We start from the raw sequence: 27,317 nt of genomic DNA, 5'->3' as shown, positions 1-27,317 counted from the left end.
AACTCCCAAATTGCTCTTCACATGAAGCAGCCCCTCACAGTTCCACAGCTAAGTCAGAAAGAAGGGGGAGAGAAAGACAGATGCTAGGTGACAGAACTCTGTCTCGTCCTCATGCCTCCAACTCACTCCTGCCCACCACAGTTCACAGCAGTTGCGCTGCTCTGCCCTCCCCAGTCCCACAAAACAAGGTCGGGCTCCTTTAAGTGCTCTGGTGACAGCTATCACAGCGTCTTTCATGCTATGTGAAAAGTGTTCCCTTTGTTTATCTGTTCCCTAATTTAAACACACTCAAAGCCCCTATCTATCCTGTTTCACAGTCGTGTCCACAAGGCCTAGCCCATAGTAGGTGTGCCATATTGGTAAGCTGAATGAGCGAGTCATCTAGAAAGAGATGGGCATGCTGGATTCCTCTCCCCGACAGCGGTGACTGACCCCATGAGGATGTGCTGCCTTAATTTGTCACCTATGGGCAAAGTGGACTCAGTAGTCCACTGCCCTTTTCATTATAACAATCTTTCATCATAATTTAGCAACAAGTATGTCTCATCACAGTGAATAAAAAGGACTAGGAAATGAATCTGACCAAGCACATTATATACACGTATTAAATGTCATAATGAATCTCGATAATTTCTGTAATCAATACAGGTTTATAAAAACAGCAAAAGAACTGGGCAGATGGCTCAGTTGTCAATGTGTGTAGCCATGTAAGCCATGTAGCCATGTAAGCATGAGTTTGATTCTCAGCATCCACATAAGAACGTTAAAAAGTCAGGCATGGTGGTGCTGCCTTTAATCCCAGGACTGAAAAAGAAGAAACAGAAAGTGCTTTTCTGTTTGCTGGCCAACCTGCCTCACTGAATCTGCCTGTTCCAGGTTCAAAGAACCTGTCTTTAAAAAAAAAAAAAAAAAGGAGGTAGAGAACATTTGAAGAAGATACTTAAAGTTGACCTCTGACATGCTTCTGGCTTTTCCCATGAGCAGGGATGAGAATTTGCTTCACTCTCTATGGATACTCTCTATCCATGCTTTAGTCTTAGGTTCTTAGTTCTCCTCTCCACACTGAGGAATTCAGAACTGCATGTGATGAGAGCAGATCTGGCTCGCAAGCTTTGAAGACATTATTAAATGTGTGCTGTAATTATCTCGAATTATTTTTGGTAGGCAAACAACAGACTGTACGGGATTGGTAGAGCAGATCCACCACAGGTCTGCAGGGCCATACTCCCTGTAGAGAAGCAACCAAGGGGCTATCCTGGGAAACCTATCACCAACAATGGTTAGGTACCCACACATTTCCTGAAGCCATCTTGGGGTTCACTGAAGTTCTCAGGTCCAAGAAGATCCTCCTGCTGTGGTGCTCAACTTCTCCAAAACACAAAAGTAAAGGAAACATCAACTGTTGTCCATTTACCATGGTAACTGTTGGCATCGAGTAGAGAGCTGTCACAGCAGAAACTCAGCATGAAGCGACTGTCAGGGACAGAAAGCTGTCCAGCCAGTCAGTGCCTGAGGTAGAGAAGTACTATGCTGATCTACTTTTACTCGGTTCCCTGCCCCTCCCCAGCCTGCCCATGCTGCCAACCTGTAGGCTTCCTGATGGTGGTAGGGGGTATATCCTACCCAATTCCAGGCCCCTTCATGAGCTACAGTTCAAGCCTTAAAGACCCCGAGAATCCCAAATGCAGGCAAGGTGATAGACGGAGGCCTGAACTCTTGGTGCCTCCATCACCTGCAGCCCAGCCAGGAACCATCGTCCGCTCTGCCACACCTTCGATGGTAAGCGATAGCCTCTCCCAGCAGAGCAGCCTGCTGGAGAGGAGCACGGTTAGACGGCAGTAAGCCACAGCCCAACCTGGACATGCACCACTGAGTTTTCCCCAAAACGGACTTTGAAACTTGTCAGACCGGTTTAAAATTAGCTAATACCCAGGAGAATCATTTATTAAATGAATCTGGGATGATTCATTTAGATCCACTCCAGTTCGGAAATGATAAACGGCAGCGAACATGACTGTATTTATCTCCCCAAAAGAAGACACAAATGCTCTAGCTGCCCTCGAGTAAAAGGTGGGATAAAGAAAGCAAGCACAGACTCAAAACGATCTTGTTACCCACAGCAAGGGAAAGCAGGCTGAGAGGAACTGAAGGCCCACACGAAGATGCTGCTCCCGAGGAAACATCTGCCAGCGTGGGGACAACTAATAGGTGCTTGTCTCAGCCCTGCCTTGGTGTGGAACTGGAATGTTCTGAACTGTGCAGCGTGTTTGTAAATGACGGCGGAGCCCAGTCCTGGGACCTGCCTGCTTTCTTTGGGGCTGGCCAACCTCAGAAACTCATCACACTCCTTCCTCTTTCCTTCTCGGACGTAAAGTGCCAAATTAAAGGTCAGGTATGCAGATGACTGAAGGCAGGTGGAAATTGCAGTACTAGATAGATGAACCGTGGCTAAAGCGCCATGCAAGCAAGAGGACCTGAGCTCAGACCCCGTTCCCACATTCAGAAGCCAAGTATGGCAATGTGTGCTTGTAACCCCTGCCCTGCATAGGGCAGAGACAAAGAGATCCTGGGCATTTCCTGGCTACGCAGTTCAGGGGGTAAAGTGAGCTCCATGTTCAATGACAGACCTCATCTTAAAGATGGAAAATGATAAAGGTTCCTGAAGGTGACCTCTAACCTCCACACACACTTTCACAGGTATATATACCTGCATATATACACACACACACACACACCAGTGAGTGGGGGTGGGGAAGACAGATTGATAAAAGTCATAATCTAAAGACACACACACAAATCTTATTACCAAAGATAACTACTTCTGTCATTCATCTCTCGACAGAAAGTTCAGTGTCTGCTTTACTTTGCCTTCAAGGTCGTCAGGATGACAGGTAGCCAACTACCTGTGGCTCAGGAGGTTAAGGACCCTAGAGGCAAACTTAGCGCTACTTCCGGAAACCAATATAATTTCTGAATCCTTACTCTTATACCCACAGATGTACTTACTGCCCTTGATCAAAGAAGCTTATTCTTTTGCAGCAGAGACCATTACAGAGAGCCACAACTGGCCAGCTATGGAGAACAACTGACCATGAGGTGTCCAACCCCAACTCATACATCACCAACACAAGCACTACACCTGCAGTTCAGGCAGCATTGTGGAAGAAGGTGTAGAAAGATTGTGAGAGTCAGAGGACAAACACATTTTCTATGATAGTGCCTTCTATATATGCCAGGGAAGCCGCATCCATGAAATCTCAACAATACGATCACCCAAACATACATTGCTCAATGGCAAGGCCATATGACATGCCAACATGCATGAGAGGAAATCTCCCAAGGCCTCATCCCTAGATGAAGAGCTACAGGCAATTAATGTTTGCTGAGAGACAATCAGTCTTCTCTAGGGACAAGTCCCCTGATAGGTCATGCAGTCCTAAGAGGCCAACCCTAAAACACACAAAGGCAACATTAAGTGGGATTAGCCAGCTGTATATGTAATAGTAATTGAATAAGAGGTCATGAATTGAGGAGGGCTGTGGGAGAAGTTAGAGGATGGGAGTGGAAATTATACAAACACTGTATCATGAATGAAAATTTCAAAATAAAAAAGAAAGAAAAGAAAGGAAGGAGGGAGGGAGGGAGAGAGGGAGGGAGGGAAGGAAGGAAGGAAGGAAGGAAGGAAGGAAGGAAGGAAGGAAGGAAGGAAGGAAGGAAGGGAGGGAGGGAGGGAGGGAGAAAGGATAGAAAGTAAGGAAAGATGAGGCTTGAAATAATGCCAAAGGTCAAAGAAAGAAGAAAGGGAGAGAGGAAGGAGAGGGAGGGAGGAAGGGAAGAAGAGAGGGAGGGAAGGAGGGAGAGGCGGGGAGGGAGGGGAGAAAGGAAGGAAGAACTCAACCTGAATTGTTGAGAACCCCAGAACAGGCACTGCTGTAGGCCCCCTTCTCTGGCTCCAAGAGCTGCCTTCTCTTTTCCATTTGACTCTCTATCAGGAAGCTGGAGTTTTCTTTTCCCTTGGCTTTCAATCTGAGCTTTGGGCAGAGCCATAAAATTCCTCAGTCATTTATGGCCTGTTTTTCCTTTATAGTGGAAAAGCACTAATCCTTTAACCCTTAAATGTGATGTAATCAAGAAATATATCCAGAAAGCAGAGCTGGATCCTGACCCATCACACCAAGTTTATGTAAAGACCCTAAAGCACTTGACAGAGTGTGGTCTCAGTCAGAGCCCTGTCACAGTGAGGATCTGGTTCAAATGCCCTCTAGCACCCTTTACCTGTCACTGATATGTGACATCGTGAAAGGCTGAAGTGCTGCTCTCTGGGAGAAAGAATACTCCCCTCTACACAACTCATCTAAAATACCGGCCTTATGAGCTGGAGAGACAGCTCAGCAGTTAAGAGCACTTGCTGCTCTTCCAGAGGACCCATGTTTGATTCTCAGCACCCACACGGTGGCTCACAGCCTCCTGTAACTCCAGTTCCAGGGAATATGACACCTCCATGAGCACCGGGCATTCATGTGATGCACATATATACACGTAAGCAAAACACTCAAACACAGAAAATAAAATCTAAACTTTTTAAATGTCAGCCTCAGAAAGAGCCTTTCATCTATACACCTCACTGTCAATGAGTTTCCCAGACACAAGGAAATGGAGAATCTCAAATGAGTGCTAAGCTAGGAGAAGCTGGGAAGCTAAAAGACAAAGGACTGGAATCCAAAGTCAGTCTGCAAGTCAGACTCTGCTCATATCTCTGCAACCAAATACTGAGGTCCACCTTCAGGGCAGAGTTTGAACTGTGCCTAACCTTGGCCTGTGTCATTCTATATGCACAGTCTCCAGAAGGGCAGAGCTGCTTTTGTTTTATAAATGCCACTGCCCAAAGACACAGAAAGGATGAACTCTTAGACTGTCATTGCAAAGTCCTGACACTCAAGATTCTGCCTGCACTATTTTCATATATGAACAACTGTACAGTCCAAGCTTTTCTCTGTTTCTCAGGCTCAGGTGCCGGGGGCCAGCACATGGCAGTCTACTTTCTGTTTTGAGACAGGGTCTCACTATGTAACCTGGGCTGTTTTGGAGCTTGTTATATAGACAAGGCTGGCCTTGAACTCACAGAGATCCACCTTCCTCTGCCTCTTGAGTGCTAGGACTAACTAGAACCACCACTGCACATAGCTGGGACTGTACTTTAAAAAAGAAAACAGGGGGTGGAGAGATGGCTCAGTGGTTAAGAGCACTGGTTGTTCTTCCAGAGGTCCTGAATTCAAGTCCCAGCACCCACATGGTGGCTCACAACCATCTAATGCCCTCTTCTGTCATGCAGACATACAGGAAGACAGAACACTCATATAAATAAATAAACCTTTTTTAAAAAGAAAGAAAGAAAACAGGTGCTGGGTGCAGTGGCGCACACCTGTGAGCCCAGAACTTTGGGAGGCAGAGGGTGGAAGATCTCTGTGAATTCAAGGCCAGCGTGGTCTACAAAGCCAGTCCAGGACAGGCAAGGCTACACAGAAAAACCCTGTCTTGAAAAAAAAAAAAAAAGAAAAGAAAAGAAAGAACAAATGAGAAAGAAAGAACGAACAGAACATTAGTCTTTATGATTAAAAAAAAAGGAAAAACAAAAAAACACTATCAATCAATCAATCAATAAACAAACAATGGCTCTTTCCTGCTCAGCACATTAGCTTCACCCTAAATATGCACTATCTGCTCTAAGTGACAGAGGAAGACTAGGAGAAAGTGTTTCCCAGATGACAGGTAGAGTTTTGAGTACTGTCCCCAAACAGTTCTGCAGGACGAAATGCGTTTGGAAACACTGCTCACATCTGGTCATCTAGAGAAAGTAGAAGTCAGATGGGGCTGTGCTAATTTCCAGAGTGCTGAGCTCCTTCAGCCCACCACCTTCCCACCGTGCTTGACTGGGGCCCGAGCGAGCATTAACCATGCATGTCTCGTTAACCCCTCTGATTGTGTGGAGCACAATCTGGGGATCCCTGCTCTAGGGGAACTGTTCTATCTCAGTGACGAAGGAATCAAGCCAGGCCCAGGCATGGTGGTGTACGCTTTTAATTCCAGCACTCAGAGAGCAATGGGTGGTAGATTTCTTCAAGTTCAAGAACAGCCTGGTCTATTCTAGTGAATTCTAGGATAGCCATGAACCCCATCTCAAAAAAAACAACAATAATCAAGTCATTCCAATGGGCTGATGGAGTCACAAAAGCAAACATATCCTGATACTACAGAGTTCTAGAAGCAGGGGAGACAGAAAAGGCACAACTAAAGCAAAGCAAATCTAAAAAGTAAAGCCAAAGCAAAGGTCCTCTCTTTGCTAGTTTTACTCACCCTCTTCACACAGAGAAACCAACCACGTCTGGGCACGTGCTTATTGCTACCAAAAAGATGAGTTTCAAGTCTTGTCAGTGCAGAGAACATTGTGCTCACCACAGCCTCAGCCAAGGTTGAACAACATAAAGAATAAGTAAAATTCCTATTGTACTAAACATTTTGACAAATGTCATAGCATTCACTATATGACCAATAACTGACTGGGTGGATGGAAAGACAGATGATAAATAAGGAGGAATGGATGGGTGACGGATAAGGATGGATGGATGGGTGACAGATAAGAATGGATGGGTCGGTGGTAGATAAAAATGAATAGATGAGAGCTGGGTGTGGTGGCACACAGCTGTAATCCCAGCACTCAGGAGGCAGAGGCAGGCAGATCTCTATGAGGTCAAAGCCAGCCTGGTTTACAAAGTAAGTCTGGGACAGCCAAGGCTACACAGAGAGACCCTGTCTCAAAAAAAAAAAAAATGGATGGATGGGTGATAGATACAATGGATTACAACATTACAATCACCACTGAAATCAGGAAACCTCTTCTTCCATACCTTCTATGTCTACTGGATATTCTTTTTACTTGATCAAATAACTTACCTTCTGAGCTATTTATTTCATTTATGAATGAGTAATTAATGATATCTGATATTAGTCAGTGATTGTTTTTTTTTTCATTCTTTCAGTTGGAAGGAAAATAGGCATTTCCCATACCTGATTGTCCATAAGAGAAAGAAAAGGAAAAGAAAGAAGGAAAGGAGACAGTAAGGAGAAAAGACAGCATTCTGCCTTTTGAATAGAGCATCAATGTGTTCATGAATAATGATAATCCATACACAATAGTTCTGACATCAATAGCTTTGGATATCAGTATCCTAAAAACCCAAAAGATCTAGGTGCTGGTCACCTGCCTCAGCCAGCAAGTCATCACATAATTTCACTGGGGCTTGCTCTCAAATGTCAAACTAAGACGGCATATTTACTGCTGTGGTGGTTTGAATAAGACCGGCCTATATGTTTGAATGTTTAGTCACCAGGGAGTGGAACTCTTTGACAAGATTAGAAGGACTGGGAGGTGTGGCCTTGTTGTAGGAAGTGTGTCACTGGGAGTGGGCTTTGAGGTTTTCAAAAGCCCACACCCAGCCCGATGTTTCTCTCTTCCTCTCTCTCAGCCTATGGGAAAGGACGTAGCTCTCAGTTACTTCTCCAGCACTATGCCTGCCTGGCTGCTGCCATGTTCCCTACCATGATGACAATGGACTAAGTCCCTGAAGCTGTATACAAGGCCCCAATTAAATGCTTTCCTTTATAAGAGGTGCTGTGGTCATGCTGTCTCTTTCACAGCAATAGAACAGTGACTGAGACAACCACCATACTAGTTTGAAGAGAGAAAATGCATATTATTATGCAAATGTATGAACACTGTATAGTCTCATGATAGATGAAGACAAAACACCACATCCTCCTAAGTCTCTGTATGGTAATCAGAAGAGGCAAAGCTGTCCTAGGCTGGCTGGAATGCAGCCAACACTGGGGAAATCCATATACTACAGACTGTGAACACTAAACTCTCTAACCCTGAATGCCAATGACTCCACCAGAAACGCAGAGGCATCACTCTCTGATGTTGAATGCCACTTGCAAGGACTGCAAGAGATGGGGGCTCTTGGAAAACAGAATGTTTCAGCTCATGGGGTACATCTGCATCCTTAGCTGTTACAGGGTCAGTACTAGAGAGTGTTAGAGGGTCAGTACTAGGCAGGCAAAGAAGCACGCTACATACGTGTAAATCTGATCCATTCTACTTGATCACTTTCTTTGTTTCTCCCTGGATAGTCCTAGCATGTCAGACTTTACGGAACCGTTTGATACAGAATGCGAGGTACTAAGTTCAGGGAACCCTTCTTTATTTTCTCACCTCCACCTGGGTGAGAGACTCTTCTAGGACACTATTTGTATTTTATCTTCCAAATTGGAACTAACAACAAGAATCAAGATCATTTTATGATTAGATACACAAAACCAAAACTGAAGCCGAGGAGATGCCTTGCTGGATACTTTTGCAACTGTAAGGACCAGAATTTGGGCCCCAGAGTCCATGAGAATGTCAGGCAGATATGGTGGCCGCCTATAATCCCAGCACCTAGGAGGCATAAACAAAGGATGCCCAGAACAAAGTGGCTAGCAAGACTAGCAGAGCAGGTGAGCGCTCTTCTCCAACACAGACGGTAGAGAAAGCGCCGCTCCTCCAACACCTGAGGAGGCAGAGGCAAGCAGATCTCTGTGAGTTCAAGGCCAGCCTAATCTACAAAGCAAGTCCAGGACAGCCAAGGCTACACAGAGTAACCGTGTCCTGAAAAACCAAAAAAGCGAGGAAAAAGTTGGCATTGACCTCTGGTCTCCACGTGCATTTGCACACACATATACATTAACCTCTCATACACATATACACCCCACACATGTGAATACATACACACAAACACATGCAGAAAAATACCACAAGTTTTAGTAACCAGTACTTACCTGCATACATGATACTGTCAGCATCACAATGCCTTGTATGCAGGTAAGTGTCCTAGAAGCACTCTGGTTTCAAATTTAAACCTGTCATTTCAGATTTATTTTAATTAGAGTGGGAGTCTCACTAAGTGACAGAGTTCGATCCCCAGGAGAGAGGGGTAGCAAAAGAATAAGGAGATTCTTTTGCTTTTGAATAAAGAAAGATTAAATTTGGAAAGGAATAAATAAACTCTGCTGAGTTCCCTAAAACCCAGATCCCGCTAAAGAGGAACACGTCAAGCTCACTGTGAAGAAGGCTACGTCTCTGGCCAGCAAATACGCATGGCATCTGGACATGTTACATAGTATTTGTAACACACACACATGAACACACGAACACATACCCAGAGTCCCTGATACTAAAAATGTGTAGTCTCCGCTACAAGCATCTTAACCTTTGAAGCCACTGATTGCCATGGTCCTTGCCAAGAGGTACTTGTACTCATATCTTGCCCTCCTTGTGACTGATGATGTACCCGTCTTTTCAAATGTGGGTGCAACAACCCCTCATTGTGCCAGCCCTGTGGCAGAACAGAGCAGGACCCAGCCCCCTGCACAACAGAAAATACAACACAAAAATAAGGCTGGCACACAAAAACGCCCTGGCAGGGCCAAGGACACCCATCTGAGCTGTAAATCCCCTTCACGGGGGCCTAACTTGGCCTCTAGGCACTAGAAGCTTCCTTAGCCAAAGCCTTGTGACTCCATCCACCCACCCCCCCACACCTCTGCTTGTTTCAGAACTTGGCCTTATCTGTCTTCCTCCCCTTTACCCCTGAAATAGTCGGCTGTACGGGCGCCTGCACACAGTCATGATAAGCAGTGATAAGAAAACCTCTTAAAGAGCCCTGTAGGGATAAGGAAGCCGAAACCCACAGTCCTGCGGGGGAGGGGAGGGCGCCTTCTGCAGTATCTAGAAGCAAATTTAAAACCTTCACTCCTAGCAATGTTCCAACTGAGGCAGACAGTTTGGCTAAGACACTTAATGTTGACGAACCTTGGGGGTGAGTCTGAATCTGGTCCCTACCAAGGAGACATTCTCTCACTTCCATACCTTCACTTAACACACTTCAGATGAAGATATCATCCCTTTCCCCCAAATCCCTGAGTGCTCCTCACTAGAGTTTAGATGTGTGTGACACATTTTCTTCTTTAAGGGCCTACAACCCAGTGAGGTGACTAGAGCCAATGTGACTGTCCCACTTCACACTGAAAGACCCCTAAGCTCAGAGAAGTTAAGCTTCCTCGATACGGTCACAGAGCTCATTAGCAGCAGCATTGGGCTGGTGAAAATAAACAAGCTAGCTGTGAACGGAGCACTCTGTGAATATATACTGGCCTATAAATGCTTGAAAGCGGGCAGCAAATACAAACTTGGCAAACCACAGCCATTTCCTATGCAACTCATTATAATGAGAACTAGCATCTGTCTAAGAAGTAGCCCTTAGATGAAAGGCAACCCCTAAACCCACGCGATAGTCAGACCCACAGAATTCAGTCAGACAGCCTCCTTAACAACACAGTCTCAAACCACAGAAGTCACTATTTACATTTCACAATAGAGTCCTAATAACTAACATTTTTGTGTGCTTGTCATACGACAAGCATTTTCTAAGCACTGTGTATACGCTATGCTATTTATTCCAAACAACACACTTAGCTAGAGATTGCAGGCTTTGTGCTACCGATGAAGAAATAAAAGAGGTTATGCAACTGGTCCATAGGTCATGTCGCTGGGTCAGTGGCAAGGGAGTGGGGCAGAGATTCGAGCCCACATCCTTCTAACGCGAACCCTGGCATTATGGCAACCACGGCGTTACCTGCTTCAACATCTGGCACTCCGCCACATCCTTCTCAACTTTTAAGTTTTAAAATACATGCCCATTGATAATCACAACAGAGGAAACTGGGGAGCGGAGGAGTACGCTGTGCTGTCTGCTTCACTGATATATATATATACACACACACACACACACACACACACACACACACACACACATATGGTTTTAAAAAGTACAGTTGGGGCTGGAATGTAGCTCGGTGATGATAAAGCACTTGCCTAGCAGAAATAAGGCCTTGGGTTCTACCCTCAGCATTATAAAACAGTAATGTTATTATTATAGTTATAACTTTAAAGGTGATACAAAACTATGAATAAATGATTGAAAGTCACGCCAAAGTATCGATACTTTCCCATGCCTTTTCAAATGTTAAAGTGTGTGTATGCACACAAGCATGCAAACATAATTTTAACACCACATTCTAATTGCTTATGGGAGGAGGCAAGGAAACCACTTCAGCAGAAGTAACTAAAGTTCATATATTGCTCAAGTGGCCATGTTAAACTTGTATCTAACCAACCCAATGTCCGTGCACAAGGCAATATGTCAAGTGATGGCACCAAAAGCAAGACTCTTCCTGTCAGCAATCTTTCTTTCCTGCTGGAGAACAGGCAGGAAGCTCCCACACCATAAACTGCCAGACGAGAAGGCTTCCAAACAGAGACACAGACAGAAGACAGACACCACCATGACTCCAAAGAGCTGGAGCCAGGAGCTACCCAGAAAGAGGGAGGTTGGGATGGGTGTTCTAGGAATTGGGGTATAGAGAGCAGGGCAAAGGGAGGACACAATAGGCCACGCTTCATCAGGGAGGTTCCTGCCGGGAAAGTCAAGGGAACCACTTTGAAGAGAAAGAAAAGAAAGTGGGTGTATCCCCCACAGGCCCTGGGGGATGGGCCAGGTGAAGAGAATGTCTGGGCTAGGACAACCCCTTGGCCTGAGTGGGAAGGTCCATGCTACAGCAATTCTACACAAATCTCACACAAATTCCTTAGACATACACTAACAAATATATAATAACTAACTCCAGAGCTTCTCCATGACTTAGTTCTCAGTCACCTGTGCTCAAATAAGATATTCTTTCTAAACAACCAGTAGAGTCACCTTGATCAGGCACTGTGTGTCTTTGGAGAATAGAATCCTGACAGTCACCCGTGGGAGGAGAAGAGGTGCAGGGCCCCATGGCAAAGGACAGGGCAATGCATAAACTGAACCTCTCACCTTGGGATGGTTGATACCTGCTGTCAACTTGGCAGGATGTAGAATCATCCAGGACATCTGGGCATGACTCCTAGGGAGTTTCTGAAGACACCCTGATTCTGGAGGAACCATCCTACGGGATGGGATCCCAGACAAAATAAAAAAAGAAAGTGAGCTGGGCACCAAAACATTCATCTCTCCTCCTCCTCTTGACTTGAGGCACACTGTCACCAGCTGCCTCATGCTCTGGCCACCGTGCTCTCCACACCGTGGCAGATTATATCCTCAAACCATGAGCCCAATGAACCTTTTCTCCTAAAGTCACTGAGATGGTTAAGTTTTCATGACCACCTGACACAATTGAGAATCAGCTGGGAAGAGGGTCTCAAGGTAGGCTTGTCTGGATCAAGCTGGCCTGCCAGCCTACCTATAGTGACTATGTTGATTACGTCCCTCGAGGTGGGAAGACTGAATGTGAGCTGCTCAGTTTTGCCGGTGGGGCCTGGACTTGAAGACAAGCAGAGAGAACTGAGGGCAAGCACCAGAGCCTTAACTCATAGCTCTCTGCTCTTGATGCAATGTAACTACCACAAATCCCTGCCATCTTGACACCCTGACCCCTGACCCTTGCAAGGATAGACTGTAACCTGAAACTGTGAACCAAACAGATTCTTCCTCCTTCAAGTTACTTTTGTTAGGGCATCTTCACAGAGCAATAGGAAATGAAACCAAGTCAGTTGCTTTTGTCAGCTATTTTGTCCCAACCACTAGGAAAGTAACCACGATACATCAGAGAGCAGTGGTGGCCACTGTGGTTTCATGGGCAAGGGAAGGGAGTTGTTAGTCAAAAATGTCTCTTAACTTTGATTACTGATAGAATTATTTTAACAAAAGGTTAAATGTACCTCCTTTGTCTTTCGAGAGAGACAAGATGACAAGCATGACAGTCCATTCCTGCTCATGGCCATGGTTAATTGCCAGGGTTATAGGGAACATGGACAGACCCAGAACACCACTGTAAAAGAAGAAGGCCCCCACTTACATTTTATGTCCAGGTAAACAACAGCTTTTTTGGTATAAGTATGTCATGTGTAATATTTAGGACACATGTTTGGTTTAAAAAAAAAAACAAAAACAAAAACAAAAACAAAAACAAAAAAACAAGTCTTCACTGTTTATCTAAAATTCAAATTAACCAGGCATCTGGAATCTTGTCTCTGGGTAGCTACAAGAAAAACAATAGATATTCAGGGCAGCAAAGGAAAAAAGGGAAGGCTCTCGTGGCTGCCAGAAAATACCTGTCAAAGACAGCAAAAGGAAGGGATGGTTCATTTTGCTTCATAGTTTGAAAAAACAGTCATCATGGCAGAGAAGCCATGATGGCTGGAAGCTGAGGCAGCTGGCTGTGTTGCGTTCATAACGAGGAAGCTCGGAGAAGGCATGCTAGTGCTCAGCTCAGCTCCTCTTCAGTCTCTCCGGGACCCCAGCTCCTGGGACAGCGCATGTAGGGTGGAGCTTCCCCCCTCAATTAGCCTCACAGGAACGCCCAGAAGTCTGTCTCCTAAGTGACCCCAGTGTCACATTGATAATATTACATTGTTAACTGTTTTTTTTTAAATCTGCTTCAAGATATTGATTGGTGTTGAGGATGAAGCTCAGTGGTAGAATGCTTGCTTAATATTTACAAAGCAAGAGGCAGGTTATCCTGGGTTTCTCATCAGTAGGGTAGCACAGAGGTATTTCTTGAAAGACCAAGTACTTTCACATATTTTTATCTACTTTAACTCTCGCTACAACAGTGATAACTAAGAAGACAATTATTAACCCTTCCTATAAATTAACAAACAGAAGCTTCAAAAAGTTAAGAGAACTTTCTCCATCTCACAGAAACAGAACAGGCCTCCTACTCCAGCCCTCCTACCCAAGCCCTACCCAAGCCCTCCTACCCCAGCCCTCCTACTCCTAGTCCTGGTAAACCCTGAATACCTGGAAGGAAGGAAAAGACTTCATATGGTTGAAAAGGAAAAGAAAAACTGATGTCTGAGAACAATCATTAAGGATGGTCAGAAGAGCAATTTGCCATCTTTATTTCCGTTACTCACAGGCAATTATCTAACATGGAGTCCAAGCTTCAAGATCATCATAAGAGCTAACTAAAAAGTAGATGTTTGTTCTTTATGGCCTGGCTAGTCTTCGATACTTCACTGTTGTGTATTTATTTGTCTGTTTTTGCTTTTTATTTAGTTTGGTATTTTAACTATTTAGCTTAGCATACATGTAATAAGTTTCACCACGGCATTTTATTTTACTTTATTTTACTTGCTTGTTTCTTTATCAAGACAACTCACAGTATAGCCCACACTGGCTTAGAACCTCCTGCAAAATTCCTACCTCAGCTTCCCAAGTGCTGGGGTTAGAAACGACCACCCTTTGTTCTACTGTTTACTCCTAAGCAAATCCAGCACAGTGGTCTAAAGCAAAGTCTTACTTTCTAAATGAAGCATCTTTGTGCACTGCCCAACTTTAAGCCAGAATAATAGAACAATTACTGCATACTGTACCAGAGGTTGGGATTCTGTAAGAGGCCCAAGAAAAGGAAAATAAAGACAGATGTTTCAAACCTGAGAAATGGGACAAACATCTAGACTACAACAGAGTGAGCTGCAGGTAGGTAGGTAGGTAAACAGACAGACAGATAGATAGATAGATAGATAGATAGATAGATAGATAGATAGATAGATAGACAGACAGGTAGGTAAATAGACAGACAGCTAGATAGATAGAGAAGCAGGCCTGCCAGTTAAGGCAGATGATGATTGGGTGAAAACAGTACTGAGAGAGAAATGCTAGATGTGTTCTGCCCCTTTCTTCCCGAAGACAAGTAGATTTTAACACTTTGAGCAATGGGGAGTAGCAGTTAGGATTAAAGTAAGATTGCAATGAAAAAAAAAAAAAAAACCCAATCAGTAATTAAAACATAAAAATATAAATACATGGACAAAACTCAAGTTGAAAGCAGTGGATAGATGAATATGCATTCCTTCATCCATCCTTCTAGCCAGGCAGCTATTCAGTAAGTACATAGTGCATACTTTCTGTGTTGTAGAAACTTTTTTAGGGGTAAGAGGCTGAATCAAGTCTCTCACTATACATCAAACTCTTAGTTATTAAGAAATCGAGTATGAGGGCTGCCCTCAATCCCCCATGTAGTATCCTTAACTAAACTTATTTATTTATTTATTTATTTATTTATTTATTTATTTATTTATTTAATACTTCTTGATAACCTGATTGGGATAGAAAATGGTTTTCTATCAGTAGCACATGCTTCATGAAACTAAGGTTGGCTGGTTCAATTTCATGAAGCTGAAGGATGGAATGTGGGCTGTGGAGTCAGCTAGTCCCAGCTTTGCAGTGGGCCCCTGAATCCTAGGCAAACACTCTACCACTGAGCTACATCTCCAACCCTAGTCCTGGGCTTGAATTCTAGTATAAATTTTGACTGCATGATATTAAGCAAAGCATATGAGCTAGTGATGCCAAACTCTGCATCTGTGGCCTCAGAGCTGCAGCTGCCTTAGACAGCTACTGTGAGAGCTACTTGTCCTATAGCCCCATTTACCTATTTGTCTAGGTCCCTTAGGCTCTTCCCACAGCCTCTGCCAATTTGCAGAACCCAAATCATCTCCTGCCCCTTGAATTCCCACAGTTGTTCAAACTCACTATTTCACAGGATGTTACTGCTGATTTTCCAAGAGGTCCACTTGAGGAAGGCTCATTTTTTTTTATCTAATTATGATATATACATATATATCATATCTGCAAAGTACTAGTTCTTGACATTTCACAAATACTAGTATTTATGATAAAATACATCTGGGAAATGTCTGGCTCTGCAGAGGTGAACAACTCCCTTTGCTTGGGGATCATCGTCTATGTGAATGTGTGTATGAGTATATGTGTGTCGATGCACGTATTCACAGGTACACACATACATGGTGTGTGTGTGTGTGTGTGTGTGTGTGTGTCTGTGTGTGCAGGCCAGAGGTTGATGCTGTGTCTACCTCAGGTGCTTTCCACTGTCTTTTTCGAGCCAGGGTCTTTCACTGAACCTGGAACTCACCCTGTAGGCCTAACTGGCTGGCCATCAAGTCCTAGGGACTTCCTGTCTCTACCTCCTCAACTCTGGGACTACAGCCATGCACTGCCAAGCCCAGAGATTTACACTGGTCCTACTGGAGCAAATCGGATTCTAACGCTTTCACAGCAAGCACTTTGCCGACTGAGCTATCTCATCTCTCCAGCCCTGCTATGGTTCTTCTGTCTCGGGAAGGTGCATCTGACTTTGTTACACTTCTCAGGCTCCATGATCACAGAGACCTGAAACCATCACAAGGCTCCTCCCCCATATAAGACAGTTGGACAAAGACTGGTTGATGGTATGTTTCCTCTCTAATGGCTGACGGATGAGTCTCTCAGCCACCTAAAATGGCTGAAATAACCATCAGTGCAAACGGTAAAAAAACAAGCTATGGAAAGTAGCTTTGTGGTCTTACAACATGGTGAAAAATAGGAGGAGAAAATAAAAAGTGGACAATTGTCTATCGTAAACAAGACAATTTGGGAGGAGACAAAATATAATGGGGAGTTAGGTTGAGCATAGTCAAAGCCCAAAATGTGGGGTTCGAGGGTCCAGTCAAGACCGTCGTCAGCAGGACCCCAAAAAGCGCTGGCCTTGCTAACGCCTGACTTACACGTGTGGAATATAAGCGCAGTGCCACTAACTGATAGGTGACACCTGACTCTCCAGTCAGTGAGTTCCCCAGGCAGAAAAATACCAGCCTCCCCATCCCTGCAGAGGTAGGCCAAGGTGTTGCCACACTCTGAAAGATCATGCTGGGCTCGTCCTCTCAGTTGGTAGTTTACACTAATGTATTTCTGATACTCCATGATAAATGCCATGTCTCCTAGTAGGCTATTTGCTTACATGACATGGTGCCCGGCACAGAAGGCATCCAGTAAGCATTCACCGAGAGGATGAAAGGAAGGTAAGAATGAAAATATGACCACTCCACTCTGGCCACTGCTTGGCATATTCTGTGCAGCCCACCACCTTCCTTTTCTGCTGAGAGGGCGTGTTGCTAAGAGCACACCCAGAGTCCACTGGGGAGCTCCGACAAGACAGGCCTGGAAGAGGGAGCCTCTCAGTCCATCGACTAACTGGTGAGTGGGCTTCCCAGACTTCCTGAACAGCTCACACTCTGGAGAGCCTTCAGATGGGCGAGAAGAGACACTTCCCATTCACAGATGCTTCCATCTGCCTTGCAAGAAGACTGGCATTAAAGGATGCCACTGTATGAAAAACAAACCAACAGCTCTATTCAAGATGCATGTAGCCAAAATGAAAGCATACTTTTCCCCCTAAATGATAAACTAGATTCACCCACCATGATGTTTCCCAACTGCTTTGTGAATTGGTTGTTTTTGGCCTTAAATGCTTCCTAGGTGATGAGCTCAGTGCCACATCTGGCTTAAAGGTGACCTCCATAACCCTTCAAGGTGAGGGAAATAGGATGGGAAGACAGAGGAAGCAACAGGTCGTTGCAGATCTGAGGTTTGGTGGCAGGCTTGAATTTCTCTTCTGGGCAGGATGTTATAGAGTCCAAACCTGTTCCCCCTGGAGTTTCTATTTTGTTTGGATATGGGTGAGTTACAATGACACGGTATGTTCCTGTCCTCTTGGTTCTCTCAGCCCAGCATAGGCTTTTGGCCACTTCATATGGTTGCTGTCAGAAAACTAAATTTCAACCAGGTGCAGCCCTGCTGATTAACATTATAATAGATTGTAATTACTTAACAAGCCCATCTATACCCAGAGGGACCTGAAGAGAAATGTGTTTTGCCAAGTGAGGCTTTTATTTATGTAAAACAGTGCAGCGCTGCTCTGGAGTTCTCTTAGCCTCTGGAAGCTATGCAGGTACATATGCCTCAGTGAGCTCCATGAGTTCAGGGGTTGACGTCTTGCATTTCACGTCTTGTCACTGCCAACTGTAAGAGGCATTTTTATAGCTAACACCCCAGTAAGACTTTACACTTGATTTTAAACTCTGCAAACAAGGACAAGTGGGCTCTCTGTGTTTCCTCTTACCACAGCACCTTGTATGGACCCTGGGTACCCATAGGGTACACAACCCCCACTTTTAGAAACTTCAGACCTCATAAGAAGTCTTTGGTACAGTGCAAATTGACCTGTGGAGACAACAGAGCATTCTCCAGCCAGTCTTCAAAGACTTCTGCAGAATAGTCTTCCCTTCTTCCTCCTCGCTTTCAACTGCACAAAGGGATTGTTTGTGCAAACCCATAATTTAGTGAATCTCTCAACCCTCATCAGAGAACCTTCCTTTTGCAGTATGTAGAGATGAATTCAGAGATCCACAACAGGTCTATGTGCAAATGACACCAGACTGTGCAGTTCTCAGCTCTAAGTGGGCCATCTACATCAGCCTCTCCCTGAAAGGCTTGAGAATCCCTAGGAAAAAGAGCAAGGGACGATGGTAAGGACCAAAGGGACTAGATGCCTACAGCAAAACAGTATTTTCCAGACATGGCAGGGTTGTAGCATAAATGAACTCACGGTGGCTATGACTATATGTATAGGACTCATACATGATCAAGCCAGACAAAAACCTAGCATGTGCGGAAAAGGGTCCATGATGCCCAACCCTGGCTGAGGTAACTGATGGCTGCTGGAGAGGGAAAGTCAGTTTTCCTCAGGGATGCAGCCACTAAAAGGCTACCTAGACTCTGTGGGTTCCATATCCACGAACACATAATATAAAATATAAAGTGTAGGAGACAAAGATAAGTGTTAAGGAAAAGGAAGCCAACGTAAAGAAGTGTACAAAATGGAGATGGGGAGGAAAATACAAGCAAAACACAATGAAATATACATATAAAAATGCCACGATAAACCCTTGAACTTGTATGCTACTTTAATAATTAATAAGCCTTTAAAACTATAGAAAGAAAACGATCTGGAAAGCCAGTCATGGTGGCTGTAATCCCAGCACTTGGAAGGTTGAAGCTGGAGGACTGAGGGCTTGTCACCAGCCCAAGCTACATCGTAAAGCCAGGTCTCAAAACAATAATTAAATAATAAAACGAGGTCATAAATCCTGAAAGAGAGCGACATTTTGGACAAGACCACCAGAAAAGGCTTTACTGGGAATGTAACATTTGAATTAATGCTTGAGAGAGGAATGAAAACTGAGGCAAGTATGTGATGAGTATGTCTATGGCCTGTGGGCCTTATGACTAGAGACTCATAAACAAGGTGAAGAGCAGTAGGCAACAGGGCCAGGAAGGTCCAGAAGGCCTGGCTGGGTTGTCTTACAGGAAGGAATTGGTTCCCCCCCCCCCGAGGGATTTTTTTGACAAAGTTCAGGCAAGGGGGGAACCAATTAAGGCATTGTTGAGAAAATCCAGACACTGCACAAGTGACTTGGGCCCAGGAGAAGCATGGAAAATGGTAACGCTTGGGCTCTATCTCGGAATACGGCAGATGCTGCCATGGACTGGATACCTGGTAGAGGGGAAAATGAGAGGCGTGAGGGATGGCTCCTTCTGGCTGCTGGCCTCCATCTAGAAAGGCAGAATTGATGTTACTTGAGCTGAGGAAAACTAGCTTAGATTGAGAGGAAGAAATTAGGCAAACAATACCACATGTATTGATTTTGATATGTTCACAATCAAGTATCACTGAGGATAAGAAAGGCCTACTTATTAAATTCTGGAGTTTCAAGTTTGGTATGGCCTGGAGTCAGGAATTTAAAGTTAACAGCACTGAAACTGTATTTAAATCCACCAAGATAAATCAAACTGATACAATCAAACCAAACACCCTCTCCTAAATACTCCTATTTCTGATCACTAATCGGCTTCCATATTAACGAAACTTTGTCTACAACGGCCACAATTCTTAGGTCTTCCAAAGCAATCTAATGACAAGTAATTAAGTTGCTTTCAAAAGCTGAGGAGCTATTAGCGATTGGTAGTGGCAAGGGGAAGGAAAATAGGATTGTTGTTGTTGTTGTTAAGGGTGTGGCCACTGGCTTGTCCACCAAGCTCCAATGGATGTTTACACACCTAAGAGTATATGGACAGCACAGATTGTAGTTGATGCGTTTTGAAAAATAAGGACACAAAATTTAGTGGATAAAGAAGGTAGATCTGAAAGAAGTTGTGAAGATGACTATAATCAAAATATATTTCATATGCAATTCTCAAAGAATTAATAAAAGAAAAAAGAAAATTGTTAAGTATAAGTAAGTTAAATTTACTTTTAGACTATCTGAGACTTTTCATAAAAATATATTCACAAAGCAAGGGAAAAATATCTTTCACTGCGCCATCTGTTCATCTTAAGATGCTAAATCTATGAACAGCTACACATATATCTTCAGATATTAACAGAATTGCTAAAATGCAATGTGGCCAAATCTTCTGCTCAGAGCTTCATATGGCTTCCTTACTTTACTCACACACCAGTCCTAAGAGGTAGGAATTATCATTTCCCCATTTTACAAACCAAGAAACAGGTATCTGGGGTTTAAGTCACATGTCCAAAGTCATAACCAGTGAGTGTCTGGGACTTACAGTGAGAACTCAATAATTCCGAAGACAGGTCAACGGCAGGGAGCAAGAGCCCAGAGTCTTAAATATTCACTGCATTGGCTAGATGTTAGAGGTGTGTATGTGTGTGTGTGTGAGAGAGAGAGACAGACAGACAGACAGACAGAGAGACAAACAGAGACAGACAGACAGACCACAGATAATGCTTGCCCAGCCATGAAGCAGGAATCTGGATGTGCTAGCCCTAGCCCAAGCAGGAATCAATAAGACAGCTAGACAACACCCTATATGCCAAGGGGAGCAATACTGAATTAGATACTAAATATTGTTGGAATAGGAAAGGCCTCTCAGATGGAAAATTTACAGCCTAGCCATGTCTGCTTTATAGATCTTTTCTACTTCATTCTGTCTTTAAAAAACAAATGATGCTAAAACTTTACAGAAATGCCCTAAGGAGACAAAGATGCACAAAGACCCCATCAGGAGGAGGCCTGCTTTACAGGGCTGTGTCCCCAGGATCAACCCAGAATGTCATGCTAGGGGCTGGACTCTGGTACTGGTGCTGTAAGATCCACCCCAAGTGATTCTTATTGACCGGGGCAGAGCTGGTCTGCTGGCCTACCCTTTCCAGTGCTGGGGTATACAACAGGGCAACTATTAAACAACCTTGGAGCAGATACCAAGGGCCAGGCACTGGTCCAAGCACAGTGTGTGTATAAACTCGGTTCCCCTGCAACATCTATTTCAGGCAGATGATTTTACCATCGTCCTTCTACAGAGGAAGAAATGAAATTTCAGAAAGGTTAAATAGCTCAATAAAGGTCACAGAAGAATTAGGTAGGGTATGGTGGCTTTCAAACCCAGGCAGAATAGCCCCAGCATGTACTTTCAGCAGCTGTCACAGTGAGCTTCAGTTGTCAGTTTGACATACCTGGGAGGAAGGAACCTCTTCTCCATCAGATTGGCCTGTGGCAAATCTGTGGTGTATTTTCATGATTGCTAACTGACAAGAGGTCCCAGCTCACTATGAGTGATGCCACCTCAAGACATTTGGTCCTGAATTATATAAGAAAGTTGAGCTGGACGTTGCAAGCCAGCAACCAGCCTTCTTCCATGGTCTCTGTTTCAGTTCCTACCTGGCTTCCCTCACAGATGGACTACAAAATGAAATAAACCCTTTCCTCTCCACGTTGGTTTTGGTCTCAGCAACAGAAAGCAAAGTAGGACAGAAGCTCTGGGGAACGGCCTCTGGGAAAGGATGATGAGTTTCAGACATAGCCACTACATTATTAATGCATCTATGCCAGGTGTGTTGGCAAGCGCCTTTAATCCCAGCACTCCTGAGGCAGAGGCAGGCAGATCTCTGAGTTCACAGCCATCCAGAGCTACAAAGTGAGATCCAGGACAGCCACGGCTACATAAAGAAACCCTGTCATAGGGAACCAAAATAAACAAATTTAATACATACATATATACATACATACATACATGTGTGACAGGATAAATCAAGGGAGTGGCACAAACCAAAGGTGTCAGCCAACACAGTTTGGCTGGCTAGCCAAATCAATGGAAACAAGCTTCAGTGAGGAGACTGTCTCAGAAAAATAAAGTGAAAGGCCAAGAAGATGGCTCAGCTGGTCAAGGTGCCTGCTGCCAAACTGACTATAAGTTTGATCCCGGGAACACACAGAGTGACAGGTGAAAAACAACTCCTGCAAGTTATCCTCTGACCTCCATACATACATCCATAATACACACACACACACACACACACACGAGTGTACATAAGTGTGCATGCTATGTAAACAAAAATAAGTAAGTAAAGAAAAAGCCAGGTGGACATCAAAAAAGAAAGCCACTGTGACATCAACCTCTGGCCCGCACAGAATGAGGAGTCCTTCTGTTCACAGTTCCTCTTCTAGCTCTATTTCTCAAAGGATAACGGGGTCTGAATCTCAGAAACACACCACTAAGCATTCACATTCCTCACGATTATCCCAAACCACAAAATCAACATCTCTGAGCAGACAAGGCAGAGCCTCTACCATCCCAGAACCTTCCCCTAATGACTCCCGTGCACACCCAGGCCAGCAGCGTTTCATCTGGCTCGTCAAAGGCTCGCTCAAGCCTTCCTTCTCTTTGCCTGCAGCAGCTTTGCCTGCAGCAGCCCCTGTGTCGTCACAAGCTGCAGAGTCTCTCTTCTCACTGTCAGAATGACAGTTTCTACCTCAGTCTTCTAAATGTTCTTCTGCTCTGGAGTTCCAACGTTCAGCCCCACATCCCTCAGGATGTTAAAAGGCACCGGGATGAGCTTCCTTTCTTTATATTTTATATCCATATGTATTTGAATGTGAACAAACAAACAAAACAGAAACCACCAAATTCAAAACTATGAAAAGTGGGGCTTGAGGAAAGAACGGTACAAAGGAAAAGAATTGTTTGTTTGTTGTTGTTGTTGTTTCAATATTAAATTCTGGTTCCAGTCGTACTCAAATGGAAAGTCTTAAATTGGGGAAACTTTGTTTTGCCCTGCCCTCAGCTCAGCCATGCTTAGCCATTCCACAGCACTGAAAACAAGCGCTCTCCGTACCTTTCTTGCCTTGGTGTCCAAGCCTGGCACAGCGTGTCCTCTGGCAGATACCTCTCTGAACATTACCCACACCTTTACCCTCAATGCGCATGTCTCCTCCCAGGAGCCTTACTGGATTCTCCCAGCCCTCCGAGCACACCCTGGCTTTGCACTTCCAACCTACTTATAGTACCACTCATTTGGAACTGAATTAGGGGAGATGTATGTGTGTGTTACTGTCCTTTCCCTACAGAAAGTAAGCCCCTTGAAAGTAACCTGTGGCCTCTTTTTTAATCCCTGGGTTAGTAAAAATGGGGAACTCAGTGGCTAGATGAGTACAGAGCCTGCTGAGGTATTCCACAGTAAGGATGGAGTCGGCTGCTTTCCACTCTCCTTCACGCTCTCCACACCCCTAACTTCAGGCCAGGCGTCAGAGCCATGTCTACAGAAGGGTACGTCTCTTCATTTCTTCCAAGAAGGTAGCACAAGAGTTTGAACCAAGGAAATTCCACCTTCAGCTGTGATGCTGCAGGAGTACCTGGGTGACAAACATGGGGAAGGTGGCCCCTTTCCTGGTCGCCATTTCCAGGCTGGGCAGCTTAGTTGCTGGGGTCCCCATATTCATTTGAGAGAGCAGCCACAGCATGCCTCCATCAGAAGCAGCTCCGCCACTTGATTCATTCTTTGGGCTTCTCTCAGTCTTGTTTTTAATCTGTCCAATGCCTGTCATATCCAATTCACACTTGCTATAAGGCAGAAGAGATAATGATTTTGAAAGCACTTTATGTTATCGCACACAATAAAAATGTCAGGGCCACAGCATATGAATCTGCAGGGCTAATAAATAGCCTGGGAGCCCAGACAGGCTGTTCCCCACTGTGCAAACAGTGAGCAATAGAAGGTGAGGGCTCAGCCATCAACCCACCTGTGCTTGCCATGCAACCTTGGGGATCCACTTAGCTTCTCTGGAACTCAATGTCCTTGTCTGGAAATGTTACCTGTGCACTAGAAGATCTGGTCTACAGCCAAATCCAGCACAAATGTAAGAACCTTGGACTGCCTGGACTGCCACTTCCCTAGAAAAGCTGAGGAGAGACAGCAGCATCCCGTCCTGCTCTGTGTTTGGTGTAGACCCCAGTTCAGTGTTACCAGAAAAACTCAGGTACATCCTTCCAACTAGCGGTGTATGTGGAAAACCCAGACCTGCTGCTCATCTTCCCTGCTCTCTGGCCACCGTTTATCCCCTCCTAGCATCTCCTGCAACAGGCCTCACCTTCCTGATACTCTAGTCAAAGTTTGCTTCCCCTTTTTATACAAAACCACAGATGTTTAGCATTGAAGACTATTTCTGAAGTTAGCTATCCCTCCATGCCCCTCTGGACATCACCGTGGACAGCCGTAACATGACAGCGGGATGGAGGGACGTTAAGTTCTGGATCCTAAGGCCTGCCTGCTTGTCTAAAGTGGGAGCCACAGAGCTCCTCGCGCTGAGCCGTGGCTTACCTGGGTTGCACTAAAAGCCCCTTTAGTAACCATGGTTTCCAGAAGGCCCTATCACAGCCAGGAGCATAAAAAGAACAAGCTCCCCCCTCCCTAAAAAGTGCCATGTCCTTGAGGACATATATTTAAAACCATGATGTGAAGTGATACACCAACGGCATCTGCACCCTCTGACCCCTAACACAGTCATGAAGTTCTCTGTGCTTTCCGCACAAAGTAATTGTTCTACAACTCCTCAGGAAGCAGCAGACAGCTCCCTGTGCAGACCAAGGAATCCTGAAAATATATTCATCCATAGCAACACTCGCTCCAGATAGAAACATGTAACAAACCTGAAGATAGAGACATTCATTTCTTAATATAACACTGTTTCTGCAAGAAGAGAGAGGATGGAGGAGGACTGGCTTCTCTGATTGTCCAAGTGCCAAGGTTGACTGTGTTTGGCTTAAGGTGTATGGCAAGGCCTATTTCCAAATCCCTAGCATTTGACAGTGTGATCCGTTAACAGCTAACTCAATTTCAGAAATAGTGTTTGATCCTACTGTATCTTGGCAATCAAAGCATGGAAGATTCAAAGTCCCGACTTCCTACCACCTCAAACAGAACCCTTTTTAAAATGCAGCATTCTCAATAGATAAGCAAAACAAGCTGGCCTGATGTTCCGGGCTCTAGAGGGAACATGGGGGGGGGGGGCAGAGTGAACACCTCTTCTTGTATGTCAGCCGATGAGCTAAACAGTGATTTAGGAAGGAGGAGGCATCCCACCACAGGAATGTATAAAACCACTCACTGGGCTACCCAGGCTAAAGCAGCAAGCACAAGAAACCTCCAGTCCGAGCTCCACGTGTCTCTCCAAGGACAGACACCCACCCACACACAGCACTTGGCCAGCCCACCATGCACTTGTAGAAGGCAGCAGATCCCTTCCCCGCCAACCTATGCACCTGCATTCTGGGGCTCTCCCAGTATGCAAGCCCCGCTGTACTGCCCACTGTCGGGAGGGAACAGGGGTGACAGGGGACAGTGCTTATCTGCCATATCTCATCTATCTAATGTGTATGTCTCTTCAGCTATGAAATAAATCGTAATAATCCCTCCCCAAGGGAATAGAGACTATATGTACACAGAAACACACAGCCTTGAACCCCAGGACCAACGCTGAGGCAGCAAGTCTTTTCCTGGGACCCCGGACTCCTGGACGTGGCGGGGCTAGACTCACCCAGTCCTCGAAGTGACGACTCCCATTCTGCAGCAGCTCCTCGAACTGGATGGTGCAGTTGGCCACGAAGTCGTCGTAGCCGATAGGAGCATCGTGAAAGACAGCCAGCTCGATCTTGCGCCCATTGCACACATCAGTGACGAACTCATCGTGCCAGGCCGGACTGTTGGTCTTCTGCTTGGTGGCTGTCTGGCCGATGCGCGAGTCGTCCACGTTAAGGGCAATGTAGGGGTCCAGAAGAAATGTCTGCGGCCGGGGTCCCACCGCATGGCGCAGCGACCAGGCTGTGGGCTTCAAGCTCACGGCCTCGCAGATTTTGATCTTAAGAAGGCCATTGAACACTACCATGGTCGGGGCGGGGAGCTAGGGCCGGGGTCACTCCGTCCGCCCCGAGGGCAGAATGAAGAGCAGACAGCAGGCGCTGGGGGACTCCTGGGTCTCCTCTTGCCCCACCCCGCTCACTCGTTACACCTTGTGGCGCTGCGCCCTGGCGCCGGCGATTCTCAGAGAGTGCATGTATTTCCTCGCCGGATTCCTAACGGAAAACAGGGAGGGGGGAGAGCCGGAGACGTCCGTTTTGGGAGCAAGTCTCTCCCCCCTCACCACGACTGGCGACACCTCCACGGGAGGAGACGAGCTGTCGCCTCCACCGCAAGCTGCGGGGGCTGCCTCGCCGCCTCGCCGGTTCTTCGGGTCCGCGTACGGAGAAACAGGCGCCGCGCCCGGCGCTCACCTACCTTTCGGAAACATAATCCCCGGGCAATTTCGACTCCCGGAGGGGGAGGGGGCAGCGGGACGGGGCGGAGACGAGAACCGGGGGCGCAGATTTCAACCCGGATCCTCTTCGCCCACCCAGCGCCTGCCTCGGACGGCGTGGGGCGGAGAGCGGACTGAGGGATGTGCAGTCTATCCGGAGGGATGCATGTCGAGAGGAAATGGTCCTCCTCGGAGCCAAATTTTTGAAAAATCCACAAGCCGCACAGCCAGCCCGGCCGTCGCCTCCCTGGCCAGGCAGTGCCGCGCCGCAGCCGGCGATCGCGAGGCGCCCGGCGCCCGGGATCTCACATCCGCGCGGGCTGGGGAGGTGGAGGTGGCCGCCACTCGGGGCTCGGGGCGCAGGCCGGCACCCGGCGGTGCGCAGCGCGGCGGCGGGGCAGGGACTGCGACTCGGCGCGGCCCCTCCTCCCGGCCGCCGGCGCTCGCCCGCCCGCCCGCCGCGCTCCCCGCGTCCGCGCTCTCGGCTCCCGCCGGCTAGCCGCCCGCCGGAGCGCCCAGCCTGCGAACTCCTTCCCTCGATCGCCGTGCGAGCGATTCTCCCTCCCTCTAATGCAGGAAATGCGCAAAAGACGTCAGTGTGTGTGTGTGTGTGTGTGTGTGCGCGCGCGAGTGTGTGTGTGTGTGTGTGTGTGTGTGTGTGCACGCGCGCGCGCGCGCGCGCGCCACTGTT

The 27,317-nt window shown here is 46.0% G+C and overlaps 1 protein-coding gene across 2 annotated transcripts in view; it reads right to left on the bottom strand.

The window, feature by feature from the left end:
• Positions 1-27,054, bottom strand: part of Prkce (protein kinase C epsilon) — a 484,873-nt gene extending 457,819 nt beyond the window's left edge. For both annotated transcript variants that reach the window (XM_055619233.1, XM_055619239.1), the window contains exon 1: positions 25,871-27,054. In XM_055619233.1, coding sequence (XP_055475208.1) covers positions 25,871-26,218 — 348 coding nt within the window. In that variant the 5' untranslated portion in view covers positions 26,219-27,054. The remainder of the gene's footprint in view (positions 1-25,870) is intronic.
• Between the last annotated feature and the right edge of the window lie 263 nt (positions 27,055-27,317).

The sequence above is a fragment of the Psammomys obesus genome, unplaced genomic scaffold (assembly GCF_907164565.1).
Source record: "Psammomys obesus unplaced genomic scaffold, mPsaObe1.curated_primary_1811, whole genome shotgun sequence".
NCBI lineage: Eukaryota > Metazoa > Chordata > Mammalia > Rodentia > Muridae > Psammomys > Psammomys obesus.
This window is presented reverse-complemented; position numbering and strand designations above follow the sequence as displayed.